The 20,308-nt window shown below is 45.3% G+C and overlaps 1 protein-coding gene across 1 annotated transcript; it reads left to right on the forward strand.

Annotated features, from left to right (window-relative positions):
• The first annotated feature begins 1,129 nt into the window (after positions 1 to 1,129).
• cbsa (cystathionine beta-synthase a) lies at positions 1,130 to 15,541 on the forward strand. Its single transcript, XM_064958705.1, has 15 exons — positions 1,130 to 1,247; positions 4,649 to 4,951; positions 5,550 to 5,656; positions 7,361 to 7,495; positions 8,178 to 8,257; positions 8,383 to 8,587; positions 9,054 to 9,145; positions 9,547 to 9,672; positions 9,762 to 9,846; positions 10,163 to 10,268; positions 11,153 to 11,230; positions 12,477 to 12,611; positions 12,993 to 13,101; positions 13,236 to 13,320; positions 15,085 to 15,541. The coding sequence occupies exons 2-15, from the start codon at positions 4,656 to 4,658 to the stop codon at positions 15,210 to 15,212; spliced, it is 1,767 nt and encodes a 588-aa protein (XP_064814777.1). The 5' UTR covers positions 1,130 to 1,247; positions 4,649 to 4,655; the 3' UTR covers positions 15,213 to 15,541.
• Positions 15,542 to 20,308: the final 4,767 nt, after the last annotated feature.

The raw sequence follows: 20,308 nt of genomic DNA on the forward strand, positions 1-20,308 counted from the left end.
CTCCTCGCCCCAACCTGGGCTCGAACCAGGGACCCTCTGCACACATCAACCACAGTCACTCACGAAGCATTGTTACCCATCGCGCCACAAAAGCCACGGCCCTTGCAGGGCAAGGGGAACAACAAGTTCGTGAGTGACTGTGGTTGATGTGTGCAGAAGGTCCCTGGTTCGAGCCCAGGTTGGGGCGAGGAGAGGGACGGAAGCTATACTGTTACACAGGGTTTCCCCAAACTCGGTCCTGGGGCCCCATCTGGGTGCATGTTTTGGTTTTTATCTTAGCACTACACAGCTGGACAGAGTTTGTGTCTGTTGGTTTTGGGGTTTTCCTTTCAATTAAGACCTAGACAACCAGGTGAGGGGTGTTCCTAATTAGTGACTTAATTGATCAAGTACAAGAGAGGAGGGAAAATCCGCAGACACTTGGCCCTCTGGAATGAGTTTGACAGGTAGAGTAAAGCTACTGTCACTGGGCATTTAAGAAACGACCTTAAGCTCACTGACGTCATGATTTGACTTCTTATTTTTCGGAGTTCCCAATTTTGAATGGAGCATTTGAACTTGGAAAAATACGAGGTCAAATCATGACGTCATTTGAAGCTCTAGAAAGCTAGAGAACTCCAGCCTCTTTCTAGACTCCGACCTGAAGGTCACTGACGTCATGATTGAACCTATTTTTCCGAGTACCCAGTTGTTTTGAACTCAGCAAATGTTATGACCGTGTAACCAAATGTATCCATCCGTACTATGTCTAATGGTTACGCAAGGAAATGACCTTGGACAACCAAGATCAACAGTAACTGTTGGAAAGATACAGTCCTCACAAAGAATAGTGACCTAAAAAAAAAACATTTACGACCATAAACCATGCGTGAAAGGCACGTTAACGCATTGAATGGCACAATGGGATGCGCGGGTTGCGTATAGGCTCCGATGTTTCTGAAACTAACATTCGAAAAGGTTCTTTACTTTTTGGAAATTAATATAAATAGATCCCTGGTAAACTTCCATACGTCTTCGCCATGTACTACTTGTTTCACCAAATCTGCATCTCTTATTGGAGGAGGGGCAGAAATAGACTCCCTCGCTGCAGCCAATCAAAGTGCGCCCTAAACATGCATTCTTCCCCAACGATTGGCTAACCTCCTCGCGCTGATAGTCAACTTTATTATCCAACTGTTGTAAGTCTCTTTCTATCACCGGAGGAAGATTCGTTACCTCTCCAGATTCCTAGACCATCAGATACATAGGTAAGTTGAAACTGATCGACCACTTGCATGATGATGTTAGTGCAACTTTTTTTTAATGCACATTTATTTTATGATGTCATGTTCCATTCATCGAAATACGGTTCTGTGTCCTTGTAAAGTTGTATAATTATGCTGTACCTACCTACTGAGTCATGGCAATCAAAATAATAGTAAGAGGTGGGTACTACAATGACCGTTCGTGTTTTAAACAAGCACATGGTTTATTTCCGGGTTCCATAAACCCCCCGACCATATGGGGTCATGGCTAGAAGGGATCCAACGTTTGTCAAATTAACGTCAGATTTGACTTTTCGTAGTACAGTAGGTTAGGAGTTATTGTGTTTTTGACTACGCTTGTTTATTCCATGTGTAACTCTGTTGTTTGTGTCGCACGGCTTTGCTTTATCTTGGTCAGGTCGCAGTTGTAAATGAGAACTTGTTTTCAACGAGCTTACCTGGTTAAATGAAGGTGAAATAAAAAGGAAAATTATGGTACATTTAGGAAACAGGTTTGGGTTAGCAAAAAGGCACACACAAACATCTGCCTTTGACCCACCATATGGGAGTATTTCTGGGTCCTACTGTCTATCATCAGTTACCTGAATACAAGATCGCTTTGTGTTGAGAAATGAAGTTATAATGTATACCTGTGAATCCTCCATCACATTTGTTGTCTCTGTCTGTTCTGGTGACAGAGGGCTGCATGTAATGAATTTGAGCTGCACCATTAGTTCATTTTGCCCACCACAATTTGCCATAGTTGAGTGCACTCTTGTGCCATGACTAAACGAAATATATGTTTCTCGTATGGCCCTAAAAAGACATTGCCTGTCATAACTATTCAGAGGCAGAGCCAATCTAGTCAGAGCTCGATTCCACAGTCGTCAGAAACTTCCTTCACCATGGTGTTTAATCCGCTATTTTATTTTACCTTTATTTAACGAAGCTAATCAGTTAATAAGAACGAATTCTTATTTTCAATTGCGGCCTAGGAACAGTGGGTTAACTGCCTTGTTCAGGGGCAGAACGACAGATTTTTACCAGCTCGGGGATTCGATTTTTACAACCTTCACGTTTACTAGGCCAACGCTCTAACAACCACTAGGCGACCTGCCGCTATGGCCTTCATGGCTCTGAATAGTTATGACAGGCGTTATTGGACACTGTCTCGGTAGGGCAGTTATATGTATTATTATATGGTTGTAAATCCTGTCCTTTTTGTTATTTACCCTTGTTTTTAGCCAGGCTATATATCATCGCACACTCGTTTAATTCCACTTTTGGGAATTCTGAAAGAGATTTAAAAAATAACATACTTTGTGGTAGAAGGTATTGAGAATATCTGTTGAGAGAAGCTCCAAAGGCAGTTTATCTCATGTAGTAACTGTTATAACCGGTGGGTTGGGTCTGGAGGGTGTCAGCTCAACTGGTTTGGTTACACACCCAAGGCCAGCTGTGACGTAACACAACCCTCTGAACATTTCAGCCTCATTGCCACTTAGTGAACGTGTCTGCAAGGGGGATCAGATTGCAAATGAACTCACCCAAGGAACACTCAAACCTCTGCTCCCATGTCTGCCATAGCAGCAGTTAGACAGACGCTGTAACAGCAGTAGCATGACCAGCAGTAGTAGTCCCATTAAGAAATGCGCTGGCTCAGGAGAGAACGTTTCCTTTGGTCCCTCTCTGTCTCCAACCGTACGTTGTTTTCCTAAGGACACAATGCTCTCCGGTGGGTTTATTGTGTGCTGGTCATTTGGTGTCAAGCCACTCAGGCGAGGTTTGTGTCTTCAGTGGAGGTCAGAAAGAGGTCCATTTGAACAGCTGCTTGGAAGTGTACACTGCCTATTAGTATTAGACAGGAGCAACACAACAGACTGAACTCTCTGTCTGGGAATCCAAAGAATTAGTACCATTTTAATATGCTAGGGACAGTATGTTGATACGTTAGGGACAGTATGTTGATACGTTAGGGACAGTATGTTGATACGTTAGGGACAGTATGTTGATACGTTAGGGACAGTATGTTGATACGTTAGGGACAGTATGTTGATACGTTAGGGACAGTATGTTGATACGTTAGGGACAGTATGTTGTCTTGTTGATACGTTAGGGACCGTATGTTGTCTGGTTGATACGTTAGGGACAGTATGTTGATATGTTAGGGACAGTATGTTGATACGTTAGGGACAGTATGTTGTCTTGTTGATATGTTAGGGACAGTATGTTGTCTTGTTGATACGTTTGGGACAGTATGTTGTCTTGTTGATACGTTAGGGACAGTATGTTGTCTGGTTGATACGTTAGGGACAGTATGTTGTCTTGTTGATACGTTGTCTTGTTGATATGTTAGGGACAGTATGTTGTCTTGTTGATACGTTAGGGACAGTATGTTGTCTTGTTGATACGTTAGGGACAGTATGTTGTCTTGTTGATACGTTAGGGACAGTATGTTGTCTTGTTGATACGTTAGGGACAGTATGTTGTCTTGTTGATACGTTAGGGACAGTATGTTGTCTTGTTGATACGTTAGGGACAGTATGTTGTCTTGTTGATACGTTAGGGACAGTATGTTGTCTTGTTGATACGTTAGGGACAGTACGTTGTCTTGTTGATACGTTAGGGACAGTACGTTGTCTTGTTGATACGTTAGGGACAGTACGTTGTCTTCTATAACCCTGGGTCTTTAGGCAATACAAATTAGCTGGACACACACAATTACCTCCATTAATGATTAGCCCTTCTGAACAGGGGTCATTTCTTTCAATTGTAGCGCCTCACGCCTAGCAACTCCGGTATAGGAGCCAATCTCGCATTTGGCCTTTCACATATTTTAAGTTATTGTTTTTTCCATTGACCTGAGGATGTTCACTGACTTAAACATCAAACGTGTTGAGATAGTGCGTCTGCCTGAGTAATTTGTAACTGAACTGTGGGGCTCCCAGTACCACTCTTCAGAGGGACGTACAGCATGGCATGGTGGTGTGCAGGTTAATATGCACCTCACTAGGCCTCTTGGGGTCTAGATTTGTTTTTGTCATTTTTGTCAGGAATGTTCTTCATGTCTTCCTGACTGTAATTAGTTTGAAGTTGTCAGTCTGTCCAGCAGTGTGTATAGTATGAGACAGACAACAGCAGCAGCTCCTCGATTCCCTCAAATATTCTGAAGAGTGGCCTTCTGCTGCTCCTGTCCCTCAGACCGCTAGGTGGTGTTGAAACGTTGCCTGAACGTTGGACTCTTAAGTAGCCCCAAACCACTGATACAGGGTGAGATCACTTATTGTCCAGCTAACGGTTACAATTAGGACTGGGGTAAGGGGAATATGATCCTAGATCTGTGCTTACGCGTAGGACAGAGGCCACGTGCCATTTACTAGCCCATGTGCCATTTAACTTCCTAGGTGAGACATGCCTGCGGTCCCCTCCCTTAAAGACAGCAGCGTCCTGGGCCCTGTGTGCCCACACACTGCCAGGCTACGCGTCACCAACGGCAATGGGGACGCCAACGGATCCTCCAAGGTCCAGGAAGGGCTGTTACAACTCCCAACCAAGGGGGGCGTCAGAGACAAGCTAGAGGTGGAGGATGTGACTGGAACCATCCAGGCGGTGGGGGAGAGGAAGTGGATCCGTCCCGACCTTCCCAGCCGGTGCACCTGGAGACTGGGGGGCAACCACGCCGACTCCCCCCACACCCATCCTCAACAGTAAGACTGGTCACCCTAACCGTAACCCTCAACAGTAAGACTGGTAACCCTCAACAGTAAGACTGGTAACCCTCAACGGTAAGACTGGTAACCCTCAACGGTAAGACTGGTAACCCTCAACGGTAAGACTGGTAACCCTCAACGGTAAGACTGGTGACCCTCAACGGTAAGACTGGTGACCCTAAGACTGGTGACGACCCCTCAACGGTAAGAGACTGGTGACCCTCAACGGTAAGACTGGTGACCCTCAACGGTAAGACTGGTGACCCTCAACGGTAAGACTGGTGACCCTCAACGGTAAGACTGGTGACCCTCAACGGTAAGACTGGTGACCCTCAACGGTAAGACTGGTGACCCTCAACGGTAAGACTGGTGACCCTCAACGGTAAGACTGGTGACCCTCAACGGTAAGACTGGTGACCCTCAACGGTAAGACTGGTGACCTTTTATGTCATTCCTTCCATCCGTCTCCTCCTCTATTCATTTCCACTTTATTCCATTATCCATCTTTTAGTCAGATTCATGTCAATGTGGTATGAGCATTGATCATTCATCAACGTCGAGTTAGTCAGTGACATCATAAACTCCCCTCTTCCAGGACCAAAGCTCCTAAAATCCTCACCAACATCCTCCGGAGGATCGGTGACACCCCGCTGGTGCGCATGAACAAGATCCCCAAGACCTTCGGCCTCAAGTGTGAAGTCTGTGAGTTTATCAGGGAGTCTTTTCTCAGAGCCCTTTGGAGATGAATGGTTGAACCTTAACTTGCTACATGGGTGCAAATGTTTCCCACTCAATGTTTCAGCCTTGTTTGTGCACTTTTCTCACGGAGAGTTACCAATTTATTCGTGCCACCATGATGAAACCTATCCCAGAACCTACCATTATCTGCCAGGCAAACATTGGCCTGAGAACACTGTTCAGACCGTATTCAAGGCTGTCTTCCCTCCATGTCTCTTTCTGTTGAGGCAGACAGTCCTGAGAACACTGTTCAGACAGTATTCAAGGCTGTCTTCCCTCCACGTCTCTTTCTGTTGAGGCAGACAGTCCTGAGAACACTGTTCAGACAGTATTCAAGGCTGTCTTCCCTCCACGTCTCTTTCTGTTGAGGCAGACAGTCCTGAGAACACTGTTCAGACCGTATTCAAGGCTGTCTTCCCTCCATGTCTGAGAACATTGTCCAGACTTTCTGTTGAGGCAGACAGTCCTGAGAACACTGTTCAGACAGTATTCAAGGCTGTCTTCCCTCCATGTCTCTTTCTGTTGAGGCAGACAGTCCTGAGAACACTGTTCAGACAGTATTCAAGGCTGTCTTCCCTCCACGTCTCTTTCTGTTGAGGCAGACAGTCCTGAGAACACTGTTCAGACCGTATTCAAGGCTGTCTTCCCTCCATGTCTCTTTCTGTTGAGGCAGACAGTCCTGAGAACACTGTTCAGACCGTATTCAAGGCTGTCTTCCCTCCATGTCTCTTTCTGTTGAGGCAGACAGTCCTGAGAACACTGTTCAGACAGTATTCAAGGCTGTCTTCCCTCCACGTCTCTTTCTGTTGAGGCAGACAGTCCTGAGAACACTGTTCAGACCGTATTCAAGGCTGTCTTCCCTCCATGTCTCTTTCTGTTGAGGCAGACAGTCCTGAGAACACTGTTCAGACCGTATTCAAGGCTGTCTTCCCTCCACGTCTCTTTCTGTTGAGGCAGACAGTCCTGAGAACACTGTTCAGACAGTATTCAAGGCTGTCTTCCCTCCATGTCTCTTTCTGTTGAGGCAGACAGTCCTGAGAACACTGTTCAGACAGTATTCAAGGCTGTCTTCCCTCCACGTCTCTTTCTGTTGAGGCAGACAGTCCTGAGAACACTGTTCAGACCGTATTCAAGGCTGTCTTCCCTCCACGTCTCTTTCTGTTGAGGCAGACAGTCCTGAGAACACTGTTCAGACAGTATTCAAGGCTGTCTTCCCTCCATGTCTCTTTCTGTTGAGGCAGACATAGAACACAGCCAGTCAAAACCTTTTTCATTGGTTGGCTTAAGAAGTCGTGTGAATTGGATTTACTTTGGGGTGTCTGTGTTCAGCTGACTTCTTTGTAGATTTCTTCATGCTCGACTCCATAATCCCGTTTGGGGTTTATTGACAGTTATATTGTATCGAATGTAACAGTTTAATTATATTGTTGGCTTAGGACTTTTGCACAGAAAATGACCCCACGTGTACCATAAAATGTATGAAGCACAATGGAATCAATGGAATAGCTACAAAAGTGCAAACTCTCAACTAAATGAGATGAACATGTTTGACCCAGTTCTGGTTCCATTATCAGATGTTTTCAGACAAGGTATTCTAATTCAGAATGATAAACGTTTGAATCTGTGTGTGAGATCCAGTGTGTACCGTTCTGTTTTGTCTCTGTGCAGTGGCCAAGTGTGAGTACTTCAACGCGGGCGGCAGTGTGAAGGATAGGATCAGTCTGCGTATGGTGGAGGATGCAGAGAGGGCAGGACATCTGAAACCAGGAGACACCATCATAGAACCCACCTCAGGCAATACAGGTAACTGTGTGTGTCTCAGTAAATGAATAGGAATGTGTCTCACTAGTGGTAGATTCACTGAATTTGTGTGTGTGTGTGTGTCCCTGTGTGTGTCCCCCTGTGTGTGTGTGTGTCCCCCTGTGTGTGTGTCCCCCTGTGTGTGTGTCCCCCTGTGTGTGTGTCCAATGGAATAGCTACAAAAGTGCAAACTGTCCCTGTGTGTGTGTCCCCTGTGTGTGTGTGTGTCCCTGTGTGTGTGTCCCTGTGTGTGTGTGTGTGTATCCCTGTGTGTGTGTCCACCTGTGTGTGTGTGTGTGTGTGTGTCCCTGTGTGTGTGTGTGTCCCTGTGTGTGTGTGTGTGTGTCCCTGTGGCGGTCCCTGTGTGTGTGTGTGTCCCTGTGTGTGTGTGTGTGTCCCTGTGTGTGTGTGTGTCACCATGTGTGTGTGTGTAACTGTGTGTGTCCCTGTGTGTGTGTGTGTGTCCCTGTGTGTGTCCCTGTGTGTGTGTGTGTGTCCCTGTGTGTGTCCCTGTGTGTGTGTGTGTGTCCCTGTGTGTGTGTCCCCTGTGTGTGTGTGTGTCCCCCTGTGTGTGTGTGTGTGTGTGTGTGTGTGTGTGTGTGTCCCTGTGTGTGTGTGTGTGTGTCCCTGTGTGTGTGTGTGTCCCTGTGTGTGTCCCTGTGTGTGTGTGTGTGTGTGTGTACAGGTATCGGTCTGGCCCTGGCTGCAGCTGTGAAGGGGTACCGCTGTATCATTGTCATGCCTGAGAAGATGAGCATGGAGAAGGTAAGCCTGCTGTACTCCTGCCTCATCCATCTCCCCTCTGGGAATTTGACAGGACCTATTTGATTGTGAAGTCTGCACAAGTGGTCATGAAAACGCTGCCTGTCTGTGTGTCTGCATGCACCCAGGTGGATGTTTTGAGAGCCCTGGGCGCAGAGATCGTCCGTACTCCCACCAGCGCTCGTTTCGATTCACCAGAGTCTCACGTGGGTGTGGCTTGGCGTCTGAAGAACGAGATCCCCAACTCTCACATCCTGGACCAGTACCGTAACCCTAGTAACCCCCTGGCCCACTATGACACCACAGCAGAGGAGATACTGGAGCAGTGTGATGGTGAGACAGACTTCCTCTCGGCTCCCTCTCTCTATTACTCCCTCTCTTGTTCTCTCTTTCCTTCTCTCTTGTCTTGCTGGCATTCTCTCTCTCTCTCAAAATACTGTGATTTGTTCAGAGATTGTTATTTAGAAATGTAAATTCATTATTTCTATACACTTTCTGCCTGGTTTAGAGTATTTTTTTCATAGAATAAGTCATTAAAAAAAATATATATATAAAAACACTTTTATTTTTATTACTCAGACACCTGCTACCCATTCAAAACCTCGTCGTCATCCACTAGCTGAGAATCGCTGTTATACAAGCGTGTGTGTTTGAATAAGGTTTAACTCATGGTTTTGGTCAACTGCGAAGCATTGCCTGAGCAGTTGTGTGGGCTTGTAGCCCTCATAGAGACACTGTTCATGATCTGAATCCATCTGTATGAGCTAACCTGACACCCCCCACGTCTGTGCCCTGGCAGGGAAAGTGGACATGCTGGTGGCAGGCGCTGGCACAGGCGGCACCATCACTGGCATTGCCCGCAAACTGAAGGAGAGGTGCCCAAACATCCAGGTGAGTGAACTCTGGGTGTCCACCTGGAATACATTCCCATCCTCAGGTGGCTTCATTACCAGGGTTGGGGACAGTTCAATTGAAATTGCTATTCAAGTATGGAAAGATCCATACAAATAGAATCAGTCTCAACTTGGATCTTCACATTCACTACCTCAACATGACGGAATAGAAACGGTTCTGGTTCTGATCACAGGCTATGGCCGTCCTTACTGGGTGTTAACTTGTGTCTGACGTGATGTGGTTCTGTCTGGTCTTGTCTGGTGTGGTTCTGTGTGGTGTGGTTCTGTCTGATCTTGTGTGATTCGGTGTGGTTCTGTCTGGTGTGGTTCTGTTTGGTGTGGTTCTGTCTGATCTTGTGTGGTTCTGTCTGGTATGGTTCTGTCTGTGTGTGTGGTCAGATCATCGGTGTGGACCCTGAAGGCTCCATCCTGGCTGAACCAGAGGAGCTGAACAAGACAGACAAGACCCGGTACGAGGTGGAGGGCATCGGATACGACTTCATCCCCACTGTACTGGACCGATCAGTGAGTCAGATGGACAGACACACACACACACACACACACACTTAAACACACACACACACACTACCTCACCAGGGTGTGTCTACCTGTAGGTGGTGGATAGCTGGTACAAGTCTAACGATGAGGAGTCCTTCAACATGTCCCGTATGCTGGTCAGAGACGAGGGCTTGCTGTGTGGTACGTTTGTCACCGTTCTGTTTCTCTGTCATTCATCTCATTGTCACCAGTGGTGACTCTGGCCGTGTTGCAGGTCATCCGTGTTGCAGGTCATCCGTGTTGCAGGTCATCCGTGTTGCAGGTCATCCGTGTTGCAGGTCAAATGGAGGTGGTTCCTGAGACATTCAGTACTTCTCCAGGGACTGGGATACCTGCACATTCCCACTTCAATAAAGACCACCTGGAACGCCACCTATGTCATGTTCTGATTTGTGGGTTGACCTGGCCACGGGTCGTCATGCCAACCAGTGTGCCCGTCTCTTGTCCCCTGTGCCAGGTGGCAGCTCGGGCACGGCCATGGCAGCAGCGGTGAGGGTGGCCAAGGACCTGAAGGAGGGCCAGCGGTGTGTGGTCATCCTGCCAGACTCCATCCGCAACTACATGTGAGGAACCAGGGTCTAGAATATACTGTTATATTATGACTATAATATACTGTAGTCCTTGTGGCCATGTCTGAATATTGCAGCTGTTGCCTCGTGGGAATCACTGGTTCATGATCCCCTCTTTAATCTGAACCTTTAACAGCTGTTCCTAGTGGATGAAGTAACTAACAACCCTTCTCTTTAATCTGAACCTTTAACAGCTGTTCCTAGTGGATGAAGTAACTAACAACCCTTCTCTTTAATCTGAACCTTTAACAGCTGTTCCTAGTGGATGAAGTAACTAACAACCCTTCTCTTTAATCTGAACCTTTAACAGCTGTTCCTAGTGGATGAAGTAACTAACAACCCTTCTCTTTAATCTGAACCTTTAACAGCTGTTCCTAGTGGATGAAGTAACTAACAACCCTTCTCTGAACCTTTAACAGCTGTTCCTAGTGGAATCAACCCTTCTCTTTAATCTGAACCATTAACAGCTGTTCCTAGTGGATGAAGTAACTAACAACCCTTTTCTCTTTAATCTAGTGGATGAACCTTTAATTAACAGCTGTTCCTAGTGGATGAAGTAACTAACAACCCTTCTCTTTAATCTGAACCTTTAACAGCTGTTCCTAGTGGATGAAGTAACTAACAACCCTTCTCTTTAATCTGAACCTTTAACAGCTGTTCCTAGTGGATGAAGTAACTAACAACCCTTCTCTTTAATCTGAACCTTTAACAGCTGTTCCTAGTGGATGAAGTAACTAACAACCCTTCTCTTTAATCTGAACCATTAACAGCTGTTCCTAGTGGATGAAGTAACTAACAACCCTTCTCTTTAATCTGAACCTTTAACAGCTGTTCCTAGTGGATGAAGTAACTAACAACGACCCTTCTTTTTTTTTCAGGACCAAGTTCCTGAGTGACAAGTGGATGTTCGAGAAAGGCTTCCTGAAGGAGTCAGACATCATGGTAAACAAACCCTGGTAGGTCTGAACAAACCCTGGTAGGTCTGAACAAACCCTGGTAGGTCTGTGTCTCTGAACAAACCCTGCTGGGTCTGTGTCTCTGAACAAACCCTGGTGGGTCTGTGTCTCTGAATAAACCCTGGTGGGTCTGTGTCTCTGAATAAACCCTGGTGGGTCTGTGTCTCTGAATAAACCCTGGTGGGTCTGTGTCTCTGAATAAACCCTGCTGGGTCTGTGTCTCTGAATAAACCCTGGTGGGTCTGTGTCTCTGAATAAACCCTGGTGGGTCTGTGTCTCTGAATAAACCCTGCTGGGTCTGTGTCTCTGAATAAACCCTGGTGGGTCTGTGTCTCTGAACAAGCCCTGGTGGGTCTGTGTCTCTGAACAAACCCTGGTGGGTCTGTGTCTCTGAATAAACCCTGGTGGGTCTGTGTCTCTGAATAAACCCTGGTGGGTCTGTGTCTCTGAATAAACCCTGGTGGGTCTGTGTCTCTGAATAAACCCTGGTGGGTCTGTGTCTGAACAAACCCTGGTGGGTCTGTGTCTGAACAAACCCTGGTGGGTCTGTGTCTGAACAAACCCTGGTGGGTCTGTGTCTCTGAATAAACCCTGGTGGGTCTGTGTCTGAACAAACCCGGGTGGGTCTGTGTCTCTGAATAAACCCTGGTGGGTCTGTGTCTCTGAATAAACCCTGGTGGGTCTGTGTCTCTGAACAAACCCTGGTGGGTCTGTGTCTGAACAAACCCTGGTGGGTCTGTGTCTGAACAAACCCTGGTGGGTCTGTGTCTCTGAGCATGTCTTCATCTAGTGCTTCAAAGTCTATTTGTTTGTAGTTTTCTCTTAAAGGTGCAATATGTAGCTCTATGGGTGACCTGACCAAACTCACATAGAAATGTGAGTTATAGATCTTTCATTCAAATTGGAAGCAAGTCTAAGAAGTAGTAGATCCGTTCTATGGGCTATTTCTGTGCTTCATGTCCTTAAGTGTAGATTTGCGTCTTTTTACTTTCGGTTTGGTACACCAGGGTTAAACAGTTAAATACTATATATTTTGTTTATTGAAAATAAGTTTCACAGCGGTTTAGGTGGTAGAATGATTTTGCACATTGCTTGTTTTGTCTCAAACTGATATCAGGTGTAAATTGTAGAATGTTAGCAACCAGGCAATTGTGGGGTGATTTCTGTATATTATGCCTTTTAAAGGTTGTATTTTGTTTTTATTTATTTAATTGGTTGTCTTTCTTCTCTCTCTCTCTCTCCCCAGGTGGTGGAACCTGAAGCTGCAGGGGTTGAACCTCTCTGCCCCTCTGACCGTCCTGCCCACGGTCAGCTGTCAGAAGACCATCAAGATCCTGAAGGAGAACGGCTTTGACCAGGCCCCTGTAGTGGACGAGGCTGGGTGGGTGTCCTCCTCCACTGTCTCATCTCCTGCCTCTTTCATTAACCAGAGGCTGTTTCCCAAATGGCACCCTATTCCCTTCGTAGGGCACTAATGTTGACCATGTAGGGAATAGGGTGCCATTTTGGACATATCCATTATCTTTGTGTCGCTTACTAGTTCATGGTGAAGAAGTTAAATGATTGTAGAGAATCTGAATCTTCCATTGAAATAACCCTGGAATTCAATTCATTAGTATTGTTGATTTGTAAATGTTGTAGACCCATGTTTCACCTGTGGACACTGACCATCTGATTCAAGTCATTCAACTGTTCCGGTGACATTGTCCATGGGTTAGTGTTGTTCTGCTGCTAAAATAACTGTGTGTGTGTGAGTGTGTAGGCTGGTCCTAGGAATGGTTACTTTGGGGAACATGCTGGCCTCTGTGCTGGCTGGGAAGATCAAACCCTCAGACCCAGTCAACAAGGTGATCTACACCCAGTTCAAACAGGTCAGTCACACACACGTGTTCTGTAAGTAGTGCAAACAGGTCAGTCACACACACTGAAATCACCCCTGTTTGTTTATATGATGAAACGGCCCTCTCTATTTTCCGTCTGACTGATGATCTCATCCTATTGTCAGATCCGTTTGACTGATAACCTGGGGAAGCTCTCTCGTATCCTGGAGACGGACCACTTTGCCCTGGTGGTACACGAACAGATCCAATGTAAGTCTTTCTGCCTGCTATAATGGTGAACATGTTGCGATAAGAGGAGTGAAGGTTCGTTGACCTTTTTGTGCGGGCAGTAACCAGGTGGTAAGGTGGCTGGTCTGAACCCATGTAAACCAGTCTGGTTTAATGTCTGCTGTGTGCATGTGACTGGTATACAGCGCATCTGGAAAGGATTTAGACCTCTTGACTTTTTCCACATTTTGTTACGTTACAACCTTATTCTAAAATGGATTAAATAAATAAAAAGTGTCATCAATCTACACACTATCTCATAATGACAAACTGAAAACTGGTTTCAAGAAAATTTTAGCACATTTATCGCAAAAAAAAAACATTATATAAATAAGTATTCTGAATTTTTGCTATGAGACTCGAAATTGAGCTTAGGTCCTTGCTGTTTCCATTGATCATCCTTGAGATGTTCTACAACTTGATTGGAGTCCACATGATTTGGAATGACACACACCTGTCTCTACGTAAGGTCCCAGACTTGACAGTGCACGTCAGAGCAAAAACCAAGCCATGAGGTCGAAGGAGTTGTCCGTAGAACTCCGAGACAGGATTGTGTCAAGGCACAGGTCTGGGTAAGGTGACCAAAAAATGTCTGCGTCATTCTTAAATGGAAGAAGTTTGGAACCACCAAGACTAACTAGAGCTGGCCGCACGGCTAAACTGAGCCTTGCCAGGGAGATGACCAACACCCGATGGTCACTGACAGAATGGGAGAACCTTCCAGAAGGACAACCATCTCTGCAGCACTCCATCAATCAGGCCTTTATGGTAGAGTGGCCAGACGGAAGCCACTTCTCAGTAAAAGGCACAAGATGGTCCGCTTGGAGTTTACCAAAAGGAACCTGAAGAGTCTCAGACCATGAGAAACAAGATTCTCTGGTCTGATGAAACCAAGTTTAAACTCTTTGGCCTGAATGCCAAGTGTTATGTCTGGAGGAAACCTGGCACCATCTCTAAGGTGAAACATGGTGATGGCAGCATCATGCTGTGGGGATGTTTTTCAGCGCAGGGACTGGGATCGAAGGAAAGATACACAGAGATCCTTGATGAAAACCTGCTCCAGAGCATTCAGAACCTCGGACTGGGGCGAAGGTTCACCTTCCAACAGGACAACGACCCTAAGCACACAGCCATGACAACGCAGGAGTGGCTTCGGGACAAGTTTATGAATGTCCTCAAGTGGCCCAGCCAGAGCCTGGACTTGAACCCGATTGAACATCTCTGGAGGGACCTGAAAATAGCTGTGCAGCAATGCTCCCCATCCAACCTGACAGAGCTTGAGAGGATAAGCAGAGGAGAAACACCCCAAATACAGGTGTGCCAAGCTTGTAGCCTCATACCCAAGAAGTAATCACTGCCAAAGGTGCTTCAACAAAGTACTGAGTAAAGGGTCTGAATATTTATGCAAATGTGATTTAAAAGAATAACCTTTCTTAGCAAACATTTGTAAAAACACTGTTTTTGCTTTGTCATTAGTGGGTATTGTGTGTAGATTGATGAGGCGGGATAAAACTATTTAATTGATTTTAGAATAAGGCTGTAACGTAACAAAATGTGGGAAAAGTCAAGGGGTCTGTGTACTTTACAAATGCACTGTATGTTCCAGTCTCAAAGTCCTCAGTTGTTTGGTCCCAACATTGATTTGGGCCTGCAACCAACCATAACCCCACCCTCCCCTCGTCCAATGATGGCTGTAAGAGGGGGCTAATGCCACCCTCTCTATCCTTCCCTCTCTCCTACTCTCAGACTTGACGGACGGCTCCCCCAGCCTGAAGCAGATGGTGTTTGGTGTGGTGACGGCCATCGACCTGCTCAACTTCGTCACGGCCAGGGAGAAGAGGGAGAGGTCCTTCTCTGAGTGCAGTGACCTGTGACCATGTCCCCGTGACGGCTGGGTCATGTGCGCACAAACACCTCGTGTACACACACACACATGGAACACGTTAATTACACCTACAGCTCACAGCCATACACAAACACACTGTGATATTAACGACAATATAAAGAATATGAGGTCGTATGAACTTGATTGGTGGACAAACTGTTGTTGCTGCTTTCTCATGACGTGAGTCATTTAGCAGATGCTCTTATCCAGAGCGACCTCCAGATAGTGAGGACACACATTTTCATACTGTTTCCCCCCAACTGGTCCCCCGTGGGAATCCAACCCACAACCCATTTTCATACTGTTTCCCCCCCAACTGGTCCAACCCACAACCCATTTTCATACTGTTTCCCCCAACTGGTCCCCGTGGGAATCCAACCCACAACCAGTTTTCATACTGTTTCCCCCCCAACTGGTCCCCCGTGGGAATCCAACCCACAACCATTTTCATACTGTTTCCCCCAACTGGTCCCCGTGGGAATCCAACCCCACCCAGTTTTCATACTGTTTCCCCCCAACTGGTCCCCGTGGGAATCCAACCCACAACCCATTTTCATACTGTTTCCCCCCCAACTGGTCCCCCGTGGGAATCCAACCCACAACCCATTTTCATACTGTTTCCCCCCAACTGGTCCCCCGTGGGAATCCAACCCACAACCCATTTTCATACTGTTTCCCCCCCAACTGGTCCCCCGTGGGAATCCAACCCACAACCCATTTTCATACTGTTTCCCCCCAACTGGTCCCCCGTGGGAATCCAACCCACAACCAGTTTTCATACTGTTTCCCCCCAACTGGTCCCCCGTGGGAATCCAACCCACAACCCATTTTCATACTGTTTCACCCCCAACTGGTCCCAACAGGTGGGAATCCAACCCACAACCCATTTTCATACTGTTTCCCCAACTGGTCCCCCGTGGGAATCCAACCCACAACCCATTTTCATACTGTTTCCCCCCAACTGGTCCCCGTGGGAATCCAACCCACAACCCATTTTCATACTGTTTCCCCCCAACTGGTCCCCCGTGGGAATCAACCCACAACCCATTTTCATACTGTTTCCCCCCAACTGGTCCCCCGTGGGAATCCAACCCACAACCAATTTTCATACTGTTTCCCCCCAACTGGTCCCCCGTGGGAATCCAACCCACAACCAGTTTTCATACTGTTCCCCCCAACTGGTCCCCCGTGGGAATCCAACCCACAACCCTCGCGTTGCAAGCACAATGCATTCATATGAAAGTCTTAAATCTTTGCTATATTTTGCCATCTTGATCATAGAATGTAGACACTGCCGACAGAGGGAATTACCATGTTGCTTTGTAATGTGTATTTAAATGATCAGACTGTACCCCATCCCATGTACTGAATCAATAATTGTGAAACCAATCAATACTGAAAAAAAAATGGTTTTAATTGTGAAAACATCAATCCACGCATTTCAACGCTATGCATAATGACACAACCCTGCACAATTACAACAGGTTTGGGAAACAGACCTGTATGTTGATGGTTTTAATTGTGAAAACATCAATCCATGCATTTCAACGCTATGCATAATGACACAACCCTGCACAATTACAACAGGTTTGGGAAACAGACCTGTATGTTGATGTGTTTTTTAAAGGTTCAATGCATCTGTTTTTATCTGGATATCAAATCATTTCTGGGTAACAAATAAGTATTTTACTGTGATTGTATTCAATTAAAACAAGTCGTTTCTGAGCAATTTCTCAAGCAAGACTTTAGCTACGACAGTTTGGGTGTGGTCTGAGTGGGGAGGGGGAAACTCAAAACTAGCTGTTGTTGGAAGAGAGGTATGGAACATTTTGCTGTTGGTCTATTAAAAAAAATGTATCGCATGATGTCACCATGGAGAGTCTAAACTCTCGCCCCTACAAACCAGCTGATTAGAAGGCCCTGTGTAGATTGCATTTTCAACCAGCAACTATCAGGAAATAACACTGTCAGTGTCAGTTTCATCAGCTGTATGATATTAAACACAGGAAAAAAAGAATTTTCGGAAAGTGTTTTTTTTTCTGTGTTTATACGCTGTCGCACCAAAACAGGCTGTGATTTCAGGCGGTCTTTTCAAACAGCTCTTACCCTACAAGGTCATCAGAATTTTCGCGATTTACATTCAAGTTATTTAGCAGACGCTCCTATCCAGAGTGATTTACAGTAAGGAGTTATTTAGCAGACGCTCCTATCCAGAGTGATTTACAGTAAGGAGTTATTTAGACGCTCCTATCCAGAGTGATTTACAGTAAGGAGTTATTTAGACGCTCCTATCCAGAGTGATTTACAGTAAGGAGTTATTTAGCAGACGCTCCTATCCAGAGTGATTTACAGTAAGGAGTTATTTAGCAGACGCTCCTATCCAGAGTGATTTACAGTAAGGAGTTATTTAGCAGACGCTCCTATCCAGAGTGATTTACAGTAAGGAGTTATTTAGCAGACGCTCCTATCCAGAGTGATTTACAGTAAGGAGTTATTTAGCAGACGCTCCTATCCAGAGTGATTTACAGTAAGGAGTTATTTAGCAGACGCTCCTATCCAGAGTGATTTACAGTAAGGAGTTATTTAGCAGACGCTCCTATCCAGAGTGATTTACAGTAAGGAGTTATTTAGCAGACGCTCCTATCCAGAGTGATTTACAGTAAGGAGTTATTTAGCAGACGCTCCTATCCAGAGTGATTTACAGTAATGAGTTATTTAGCAGACGCTCCTATCCAGAGTGATTTACAGTAATGAGTAAATACTTTTTCAGTCAATCTAATGTATTTATTAAAGCTATTTTTATATCTTATATAAAAAACTCAAAAAGAGCAAGCAGTGCAGATGTAGAACATATTAAATGTACCGTACTCTTCAACGTCATACTTAATGAAAAATCTGAGGTTTTGTTCTGGAATGGTCAAATATGTCTAGCTAGTAACTACCAAAATATAATTTTTTACAAATATGTGTAGCTAGTAACTACCAAAATATCATTTTTTTTTTACAAATATGTCTAGCTAGTAACTACCAAAATATCATTTTTTACGAATATGTCTAGCTATAACTACCAAAATAGCCTTTTTGACAAGATCATATGAAATAGAATGATTGATATGCCAGTATAATACAAGGTCAGAGATAATTTGGTGTGCCAACAATGTATTTGTACGGTTGTTTATGCTTTTCACTTTGGATGTATCAGACTAAAAATTCCTATCGGGATTTGTGTGCTATAAAATCACTTTATAATCTTATGAAAAATAAAGTTGTTAAAACATCTCTGAATGTATATTTGCTATGCAATCATTTTGTTTGTGTGTAGAATGTGTATAGTGCAGCGCCAGCTGTGCCATCAGAGACTCTTGGTTCGCGCCCAGGCTCTGTCGTAACTGGCCGCGACCGGGAGGTCCGTGGGGCGAGGGACAATTGGTCTAGCGTCGTCCGGGTTAGGGAGGGCTTGGCCGATAGGGATGTCCTTGTCTCATCGCGCACCAGCGGCTCCTGTGGCTGGCCGGGCGCAGTGCGCGCTAACCAAGGTTGCCAGGTGCACCGTGTGTCTTCCGACACATTGGTGCGGCTGGCTTCCGTGTTGGATGCGCGCTGTGTTAAGAAGCAGTGCGTCTCTCCCGAGCCCGTACGGGAGTTGTAGCGATGGGACAAGTTAGTAGCTACTAAAACAATTGGATACCACGAAATTGGGGAGAAAACGGGGTAAAATTCAACAACAAAAAACACACAAAAAAGAATGTGTATAGTGAAAATGTATGAGCTTTTAATAGTAGTTTGAGATTCCATTGTGATTAAGATAAATGGTACTCTAATTATGTTGACCCTAAGCCATTACCTGTTTAGAATGTACAAAGTGGCTGCGTGGCCGAATTCTCTGGACATCTGTTCTCGATAGCAAAACAACCGAACCTTCTGTGATAAAATGTGTAGCCGAGCTGTGCATATGAATAACAGTATCAGCAGTTTCACCACCCGACCACTAGGCGGCAGTGAACGAGCATAGATTAGGTTGATCTAACATTCTATGTATGACTGCTCTCGAGTCTGCTTGGGCTTGCAACAATTTCATTATTTAAGGTACTGTTTAGGGTTTTAAAGGGTACATCCATTTTTGGACTTTTAATTAATTACATTTCTTGAATACAACTTATAAATGCCCCATGAGCTTAGTTCAACTGACACTCTACCAGGGGTATCCAACTCTTACCCTACGAGGTCCAGAGCCTGCAGGTTTTCTGTTCTACCTGATAATTAATTGCACACACCTGGTGTCCCAGGTCTAAATCAGTCCCTCATTAGAGGGAAACAATGAAACAATACAGTGGAACTGGCTTCGTGGTCCAGAGTTGAGTTTGAGGGCTCTATATCATCCAAACATGGTTAAAACGATAATATTGATAACATGGATGGTGAGTCCTCGCATAATTGTCAGTCTTGTAGGCTAGAAATGTCCTTCAACCATGCAAACAGCAAGCTGTTTAGTTATTACATGTTAAAACATTATGACCAATCCAAATCACACTTCAAATAGCAATGGAACATATAAGCTCATTGATAATTTCAACCATTGAAATATAGACCGCTCATTGAGTTTTGAATAACAGTGACTTATTAATGCCTAAACTAGTCAATTCCTGAAGTATTCTAGCTACTGTACAACTAGCTATAGTAAGGGTAGGCAACACTGCTCCTGGAGTGACACCTTATAATGTTGATTTAACCAGCCTGGAAGATCAGGTGTGTTGAAGTCAGGCCATCACTGAACTGACCAATTAGCTCAGTTGGCCAGGTGTGTTGAAGTCAGGCCATCACTGAACTGACCAATTAGCTCAGTTGGCCAGGTGTGGTGAAGTTAGGCCATCACTGAACTGACCAATTAGCTCAGTTGGCAAAGGTGTGGTGAAGTTATGGGAATTGATGGGAAATGATGTAAATATATCACTAGCCACTTTAAACAATGCTACCTTATATAATGTTACTTACCACATTAGCTCATCTCATATGGTACGCACATATACTGTACACTAAGCAGTGCCTCCTGCAGCCCTCCTACTGACTTATGTAATACATGTATCA

Source organism: Oncorhynchus masou, unplaced genomic scaffold (assembly GCF_036934945.1).
Source record: "Oncorhynchus masou masou isolate Uvic2021 unplaced genomic scaffold, UVic_Omas_1.1 unplaced_scaffold_1327, whole genome shotgun sequence".
Classification (NCBI taxonomy): domain Eukaryota; kingdom Metazoa; phylum Chordata; class Actinopteri; order Salmoniformes; family Salmonidae; genus Oncorhynchus; species Oncorhynchus masou.